Source organism: Buceros rhinoceros, unplaced genomic scaffold (assembly GCF_000710305.1).
Source record: "Buceros rhinoceros silvestris isolate BGI_N320 unplaced genomic scaffold, ASM71030v1 scaffold35723, whole genome shotgun sequence".
Taxonomy (NCBI): Eukaryota; Metazoa; Chordata; class Aves; order Bucerotiformes; family Bucerotidae; genus Buceros; species Buceros rhinoceros.
This window is the reverse complement of record NW_010405984.1, coordinates 22723-31838: the sequence shown is the minus strand read 5'-3', so window position 1 is coordinate 31838 and position 9116 is coordinate 22723. Positions and strand designations below refer to the sequence as shown.

Genomic DNA, 9116 nt, shown 5'->3' with positions numbered 1-9116 from the left:
AATGTCTATTCTAAAAAGTCTGTAGCTCACTGGGATGCACAAAGAGCTACTTTCAGGCACAGTTTGTATCGGAGTTTCAGGAATCTAAATAAGCATGCTAAAAAAATTGCAGCAATTTACAGAAGACAATAAATCATTCAGTTAGCAGAAACAAAGCCACAGCTTTTCTATTTGCAACAGCTCCCTTGTAAAGCAAGCCAATTACATAGGCAAGGTACAAAATATTGCAAAAGGAGATTGAAAGTCTGTTGTAATACATTTTTTAAGTGCTCCATATAAAAATTAAATTACTTTGCACTTTTCCATTTACTTCCTGTCCTGCTTGTCACTTAGTTTTAAATCTTTATGTGATTCAAGTAGACAAGCATTTTGGTTAGATACCTCTTTCGCTGATTACCAAAGAAAGCCTTTCATGAAGCTTTTTGTCTTTTGCAACATCATTTCTTTTGCATCCTTTTAAACATCTGCAGCTTGCTTGTGACTGATATTCAACGACTTCTCCCTGACTCGCAGCCACATTTTTCTCTAGAAGTGAACCCACAGTAGATGATATGTATCTACAGTAAAATTTCATGGGTGGTGGTGGGGGTGTCTTGCCTTTACAGAATCGTGGCAGCTAAGAAGAGGCACATACCATAACTATCACCGATCTGTCTTTGGTCAAGGGCGTCAGGGGATCTTTAGCACGTGTGGTGATGGGATCAAGTTCAGATACGTTTTAGGGAAAACATGTTTGATACTGTGTAGTCCAAAAGCAGACTGGTGACCAGACTTACAGTCAGGATTCAGCTTTTTATACAGATCCCAAATGATTTTAGTCTAACATGTAGCCCTTTCTGCCTTGGTCTCACATCATACACGTGTGACAAACTCCTCCTTTTTTGCATAGCCAGACTTCAGGGTATCAGACTTAAAATATATTGGTATATCATAAGCACTGACAAAAAGATGAGAAATAGTAACTCTGCCTCTCCTCCTTTCTTCCTTTAGTTCTGTAGATGCATCTGAAGCCCAGAGTGTTCCTGGGTTTGTGTGTTTCATCTCCGCCAAGGACGTTCCTGGCAGTAACATCACTGGTATCGCTCATGACGAGACTGTCTTTGCTGAGGATGTGGTATGTGGTTAAAAACAGCCTTTTCCAATCACAGAGCTCAGGAGATAAGTTTTCTCATATTGTCCAGTAAAGTCCTCTGCCTTACACAGAGATAAATCCTGACTGCACTGGAGTCAATAGAAATTTTGGTGCCAATTCACTAAGGCCTGAGTGGCTTTGCCCCGTGCCCCTCTCCTCTGTGTGATCTGGACTGTCCTCAAAGCTGCAGGCCACCGAGTTACTGTCCCGCTCGGGACAGTACCGAGTTACCACTCCCTCAGTTGCTGTCCAAAGCTGTTTGTGATCATTTTCCTTCGACTGGTTTTACATAGACTGGTCAGAACAAGCAGATGAAAAACTGCACAAAAGGAACAGATGAAGAGAATGATGATGAGCATATATACACAACAGGTGATGGTGGGTCCTAATCTTGCCTGTAGGTCACTTGTGTTGGTCATATCATCGGTGCAGTTCTTGCAGACACACAAGAACATTCCAGAAGAGCGGCTAAAGCTGTGAAAATTAAGTATGAAGAGCTCAAACCTATTGTCACAATTCAGGTAAGAGGGCTCAGATCAGCTTTTTTGGTTAGCTTGGGAGGCGCTGGTGTCTAGTTAACCACACGGGTGAGAATGGGATTTCTTTAGCCACACATTTTGTCTGTGTCTTTGTGGGTGCAGCAGAATATGGATAGAAGGAATAGTTTCTATATTTAAATATGAAAAGGTCACACCTTTGATGTCATACTGATTGGGAGTACTTTAACTTGTTCTGTGTTATTTAAAGCTAAAACAAATAAAGCAAAATCCGGTACGTACGTTGTGCTCAGCACAAGTTTATATAAGTTAACCAGGTTGCTGTAGTTCTGTTCTTACCCACAGGTGCTTGCTGTCGGTATTCTCTCAATGTTCAACAATCCTGCTGGCTTTATTGGTATTCGTTCATTCTCTGATTTATAACACTCGCTAACAGGGTGTGAAAACATCTCTTTGGGCTCTGTCACTGCACTCCTTTTCTGTCATTTCTGCAGACCACTTGTCTAGTTTCTAAGCTGATGGAATTAATTTTCAGGATTCCACACTCCATTGTGAAGATTTTCACTGAGTGTACGAACACAGCCCTTAAGTGGCTTTTCTCAAAACTGAAGAAACTAATGTCAACAATTTGTTATTATTTCATGATTGTTTTTTTTTCAACTAGAAGGCTTGTTGACAAGATTTCCTTATGTGACAGTAAAAGCAAATGATAATATCATAGATAGAGCATTCACATCTAGAAATCAGAGGAAAAAAAATGTATGAAGCTGTTCTTATGGGGGACAAATTAGAACCATGGGATTCTAATTAGTTTTTAATGGTCAGTATTTCATACCATGGGATTTGTAATGTGAATTTTATTCCTGAAAATACAGAGTCTGTGCATTGTCTAGTACAGACATTGGTACTGTCCTCTGTGGAGCGAGGGTTTGGTTTCTTTATACGATTTGTGGGTTCTGGAACAACATGTGAGAACTTTTCCTTTTCTGAGGCTTCTAGGTGTTTACTCAACCAGGGAAGATGAGAGTGCCAAAAATGTGCTGATTTTGTTGTTGTCTGATCATTCCATGTTGTTTTTTCATTATGGAAAGCTACAGTTTTGGCAAACATGAAATCTGTTTGCAAAACATCCCCAGGAAAAGTTATTGTTATGGCTCAGAAGTGAAACTAGGTTTGCAAAAATTCTCATCCTGTCTGAGATTTAGTTTTCTGCTTCAGTCTCCTTTTCTCTCTCTCTCTCTTTTTTGTTTTCCTCCTCCTCCCCTTCTGGGCCGCAGAGAATAGTTAACGTAATTGTAAGTCATAGGTGTGGTGGCTACGGACCTTGGGGTTCTGGGTCTGTAAGGGGTCACGAGAAGCAATCTAGGATTGTCCGTTTATGGTGTTTATTGTGAAATTGCTGTGTTGCCAACATTATTTTGTGCTGCTTTAGGTCCAGTCTTGACTGTTACCATAGTTAGTGTCTGATAAGTTCTTGAGCTTTTTATCTTGGATACCACTTCTTCAGTCAGAGGAAGCTTTGTTTTCCCTCTGCTTTCACAACAATGTTATTGTGTCGTTTTTCCTAGGAAGCTATTGAGAAACAATCCTTCCTCAAGTCTATAAAGAGGATTAAGAAGGGAGATGTGAAGAAAGGATTTGAAGAATCTGATCACATTTTGGAAGGTGAGAATAGGCATTAATACACCTTTTAATATGGGATAGTTGGACAAAAGTAGTCAAGCTGTCAGCCTCCTTTTTATGCATGTGACGCTGAATTCATGAAAGTAAGGCTTGCAGGGCTAAATTAATTTCATATTAAGTTTCAACTAACTGTTTATATACATAAAAAAAAAAAATTCTCCTGAAAGATTTAATTTCAGTTTCAAACAGACTTGGGTGCTCACAGTTGTGCCCCTGTAAAATCTCCTCCGAAGTCAGGACACATTTTTCTTAAGCAAATATTCTATGAAGTTGTTGGGGTTTTGTCTTGGTTCTTTTTTTTTTTTTTTTTTTTTTTTTTGGTGAAACATATGCATATAGGAGCCTTTCCCTGACCAGACAGTGTCTGGTCTGAATCTTATAGACCGATAATTTCTTTTAACTTGGTATTCAACTGTACCTTATGAAAATGGGACATACATGCATCTGAAAACCTGATCTAGCAACACTGAAGGTGGCTGAAGGTATCACGAAGAACATGGCACTGCCCTGTTACACTTTTTAAACATTGATTGTTGTTCTTTGAGGAGGGTTTTTTTGTTTGTTTTAGTTCGGTTTGGTGTGCTCCTTGGTTTTATTCAGTTGGAGTCTGCCAAGCAGGTTGTAAAGGCATAAATAAACACAGCAACTGTCAACTGCTGTTTAAAACATCCGAGTCAGGAGGAGAGAGTGTCAGAGCTGTGAACTGGAATACCCGTGCCAGACGCGTGTTGTTGGTTGGTGTATGTTCAATAGCTCCTGAGAGGAAGCCTCAAACATCAGGTCTTTGGAGAACTATGGATAAGAGGGTGTTGATTCCCTCCTATGGATCTGAGAGGGAAGTTAAGTCAGTTACGGACACAAAGCCTGGTCTGAAGGGATTGTTCTCAAAGATCAGAGAAGCCTCCCCACCTTACTTCCCTGTGGGGGAAGGGGGGAGTTATTTAACCGAAACACCCATTTCCAGGCCGGTTATTTGTTCTGTTTCAGTATCCATTGCTGGGACTTTCCTCGGCGGGTGCTTCAAAGGTGTCGTAAACGGTTGCTAACTGTTTCTTAGAGTGTACTATGCTATATAAAATGGGAACACCGTGCCAGGCAAGGCAGAAACAGTTCTGAGCCAGAAGAATAGGTTATTTAAAAGGCTGCAATACTGTGTAAATGCCAGGCCAACCCCCTGCTACATACCGGAGTAGGCGTTGTTGCACGCAAATGTGCCTTTCTCGCTGACGTATGGAATGAAGGCAGCTACTCTGTTGTTGCTGGCTTGAATAAAAGGCAGAGAGGAACAGGATTTTGAGAACTTGAATGTTAATTTTCATGCTAGCTGAACAGGCCAGGGCCATGACTAAGAGAGGAGGTTGGTTCTGACATTCAATAGTGTGTAGCATGGCTGGAAATTGTACCCTCAGCAATGCCAGGTAGGATGTCGTGGGAAAGAGCCACATGCAGTGACCATTGATTCCCAGTTAGATCTTAAGGCATTTTGGGGTTCTAATTTTCTTCCCCCATTTCAAAGCCTGTAACCTTGTATTTGATCTGCTCAGCTAGACTGTGCTTGGTTTATTTTTATCCCCTATCAATGGTGTTATCAGCACAGCCTGAAAGGCACCAAACCCTGCGTCTTAAGGGATGTTGTTTATGATGTGCACGGTTGTTTTTGAAATGCCATGCACTTGTGTTTTGGACCGAAGATTTCTAGAAAGCAGAGGCAAGGGGAGCATGAATGGGTTGGTTTGGTGGGGTTTTGTTGAGGTTTGTTGTTGGTTGGTTGGTTGGGGGTGTTGTTCTTTTTGTGGTTTTTTGTTTGGTCGGTTTTCTTTTTTCTTTAAATGTCAAACCAGAAGTGTCTATTTTAGAGCTAGGGATATCCAGTGCTGGGCAGTGCAAAGGGTTGTCACTTAACACGTGTCAAAAGGGCAGGAGCTTGCAGGAGACACCCTCTGACACCAGGAACACCCTATCTTTGGGGCATTTCTTTCAATTTTCTAGGAGAGATGTACCTTGGCGGGCAGGAGCATTTCTACCTGGAAACTCACTGTACTTTGGCTGTGCCAAAGGGAGAAGATGGTGAGATGGAACTCTTTGTGTCAACCCAAAACCCAATGAAGACACAGGTACTGTCTTATTGACATTTGTTTCTCAGTTTCAGACCAGATAAATGGTTGGTTTACAATAGGTCCTATCTTGTCTTGAATTAAAAAGAAAAAACACATAGGCTTAGAGTTGGGTATGGGATCTAAAGTCCATATTCATCCTACGGGTGTCCTGCTTCCAGGTGACCGAGACATCTCGGTGGACAGCACATCTTTAGTACCAGGATTTCATGCTTAACTCTTTCTGCAGAGGGTGCCAGCTGGTCATAGTTGTTCAATGTTCATGTAGGCATAGTTGCTCAATGACATGGCAGAAAAAGAGGTGGTGCAAACACTGGCTGTATATACTTTGCCATCTTGTGAGACAGGCTACTGGCACTATGGGGCGTCTTTGACCCATTTACTGAGTCACCAAGACCGTCCAAAGGTCTTGTGATAGAGTGAGGAGAACAGACAGAGTGGTATGGACATCAAACCATGCTAAATGAGACCTATGTCTTGGTAACTTCATCTCATGTCAGTCTCTTCCTGAATCTGGTGCTGCCTGCTGAAGCACTGTATGCTTTCCCACCTCAGAGATGAAATACCGGGCTTATTATTAAGTTATTCCAACTGCATCAAATCCAATTGCAGGACCAATAAGACCTGCAACGTAACAGAGTGTTTGCACTGTCACGATGGTTGCAGAAAGGCAATGTGTTGGTATCTAGTTCTTAAAGCTGGCTCAGCTATGCACGTGCCCTGCTGTTCCGTTTTTCTTTAGGAGTTTGCTGCTAATGCACTGGGAGTCCCTTCAAATCGGGTTGTGGTTCGAGTGAAAAGGATGGGAGGAGGATTTGGAGGAAAAGAGACTAGGAGTACTGTTTTGACAACTGCAGTGGTTGTCGCAGCCTTCAAGTAAGTTTGGGTATGGGGAACAGGGCTCTTTCCTTTCAGACTGTCCGAGCCTGCCTTTTTCTGGAGCACCATTTGCACTGGAGCACTTTCAAGACTCTTCATGTCTTGTTACTGTCCAGCTTATAACAAGCCTGAGATTTCCCAGAGGAGATGTCTAATGGGCTCTTAGCTGGTAGAAGAAATTGAACCTGCTCAGAGGGGCTAAGTTTATGTGTGAATGTCAGCTTTTAATAGGAAAGAGGGGAAATCCCCTTACTCTGCTTCCTTTGGTGCTCTCTGAAAACTCTTGTATCTCAGATTATCTGCCCCTCTCCTTCAATTCACCCCAAACCCTTTAAAAATCCAGCACTAGCCATGCTTGTTGTTTTGTATGAAAGAGATACGAGAGTCTCTTGCCCAAAACTACTACACCAGCCTTGCCCCACTGTTTCTCCGCTCTTCTGCAGACTCTCTCTTTGGATTTTTCCCTGGGAAGCGTGGCAGGCCGTTGAACAGGAACCCACACTTTTCAAACCCCTAAAAGCTCAGAGAATGAACCTGGAGCGTAACTGACCGTGAAGTGTAGATTGGAAATGTGCTTCTGGGTTCTGGACTTTTGACAGGGGCTAATCTTTAACTGGGCAAGTTTCTGTGGTTATGAGTGAACGTGGCCTCTGAGATTGTATTTGTGCACCATGTATAACACTGCCCTTCCCAGTACTGCCCTCGTGGGTGAGGATGCATGCTATTGGCAATGCTAGATGGATCTTGCAACACAGCAGTGCTTTGATAAAATACCTTTGGAAGAGAATAGCCAAAATGAAGAACTTGAACTTAAATCACCTTTATTTTTCCTGCTCTGAGCAAACCACCTACTTTCTCTAATTAATCAGTAATACAAGTGCATTTTTAAATTTCCTTTATCTCTGCCAGCCAGACCACTGTTTTGTATCCTAGAGATAATGAAATAACATTTATGGCATTCCCTAGATATTTTTACAGCCTGAAGAGAGGCACAGGGAAGGCAGAATTGTTAGGAAATGAAGAGCAGCAACTCCTCTCCTTGTTTTCCTCCTTGGACAATAAATATGCAAATAAGAAACCACGGTCAAATTAAAGGCTAGTGAGTACTTAGCATTATTATGTAACTCATATGGCGTTCTACTTTGCAAAGCTAAAAGAGTGCTTTGAGAAATAGTCTGGAAAACAGTGATCACTCAGTTATTAGCATCTGTCTCTGCAAGCAACTATCCTTCTCTTTAATATATGTCTCCACAAGAGTTTTTGCAAGCAGGTCCCCACGGCTAAGATCTTTATTTTATTTTAGTTTTTTACTCAATCTTGCCATTTTCTTAAGAGGAAGATACATAAACCAAGCAGTTTACCCCTAACTCCCCCTGCCTCTCTGGAAAGACAATGCTCATCAAAAAGAGGAGAGTCTTGCTCTGTAGGAACTGTTGTGCGTTTCAGGCTTTGCCTGATAAACGTATCCTTTAACAGAACTGGCCGCCCAGTAAGGTGCATGCTGGATCGAGATGAAGACATGCTGATAAGTGGTGGGAGACATCCCTTCCTGGGGAGGTACAAGGTATGTATATGTAGGAAATGAATGCGTATTGTCCCAGTGTTGCCACCAGAAACTTTAGAGAGTAGTAAGATGCTACGAAAAATTTGTAGCTCTGGTTGTCTTACTGCTGATGTCCCCTGCTGCAAATGGATCAGGTTGGCTGGGTCGAAACATTTTTCTTGTTGAAGTCTTGGCTTGGATGATTGCCTTCTTGTGCCATTAGCACAAATACTTCCCTCTTCATTGCAACCAAGACTTTGTCCCTGTTGACAATCACATTGCTCTGCGATACTCCCCCATTTGTGTACAGTATCGTACGACTGTTCGTTCGAAATTATGGCTCTGACAAGTGGCCGGCATTTATTTTGGAAGAGTTCTCTGAAGCAAGATTAAGACGAATATGTGGACCCTGTACTGAGAAGCTTCCTCAGTTGCTGCCTGTGCTTGTGCGATGCTGCAGCAGAGGACACTCAGCCTTTTGCCTGTATGAAGTCTGTTCAGTTTTTGGAGTCAAGCACAAAACAGAACATTTTGTAGAAAACCCATTACTGAGGACACTCTCTTGACAGGTTGGTTTCATGAAGAATGGTAAAGTCAAGAGTCTGGAGGTGTCATACTACTGCAATGGAGGCAACTCTGTAGACCTCTCTTATGGTGTAAGTAAAAATTTTCTGATGGCCAACTAGGCAGAAGACATTTCCCTGGGCAAACATTTGCTCTGACCTGAGTTGTTGTCTACAGCATTGCTGGTACATCCGGCTCTGTGAAGTGACTGAAAACAGGCATTGATGGGTGTCTGGAACTTCTACAACAGCTCTCTGAGCCAACTGACCTGCCTTGGCATGTGCCACATAATTCTTATTGATGCTGTAAGAACTTGGATTAGGTGAAAGGGTCAAGAAATATTGCTTTGCGTTACAGAGAGCTGCAACAGGAGACTTCTTGCATAACACAAGATGTCTGATGGTTCCCTAGCTTTGGGGAACAAGAAACATTCAAGTCAATAGGCTGATCAGGGCAGAGTGCCTAAACCAACAAGCTTGTTAGTCTAAAGCTAGCACTGGGTTCACGAGTGCTGAGGACAAGAATCGGCCTGAGTTCTGAGTTTGTCTCCAAGAAATATCGTGATGATGAGTAAAAATGCTCTCCTTTTCTGTCATGTGAGTCACCAACCCAACAGTCTGGTGTCAGTCATACTTATTTTAGCTCTCTTTCTCTAGTCCACTGAGTCTTTGATAATTTTCTGCAAAAATGAAGCAATTTCAGCA

The 9116-nt window shown here is 42.2% G+C and overlaps 1 protein-coding gene across 1 annotated transcript in view; it reads left to right on the top strand.

Moving 5' to 3' along the window:
* Positions 1 to 990: 990 nt before the first annotated feature.
* The window catches only part of XDH (xanthine dehydrogenase), a gene marked incomplete at its 5' end in the record, with an annotated part of 20709 nt that continues 12583 nt past the window's right edge, over positions 991 to 9116 (top strand). The window contains 7 exons of the mRNA XM_010133929.1: positions 991 to 1114; positions 1534 to 1653; positions 3198 to 3294; positions 5302 to 5426; positions 6169 to 6302; positions 7782 to 7869; positions 8418 to 8504. Coding sequence (XP_010132231.1) covers positions 991 to 1114; positions 1534 to 1653; positions 3198 to 3294; positions 5302 to 5426; positions 6169 to 6302; positions 7782 to 7869; positions 8418 to 8504 — 775 coding nt within the window. The remainder of the gene's footprint in view (positions 1115 to 1533; positions 1654 to 3197; positions 3295 to 5301; positions 5427 to 6168; positions 6303 to 7781; positions 7870 to 8417; positions 8505 to 9116) is intronic.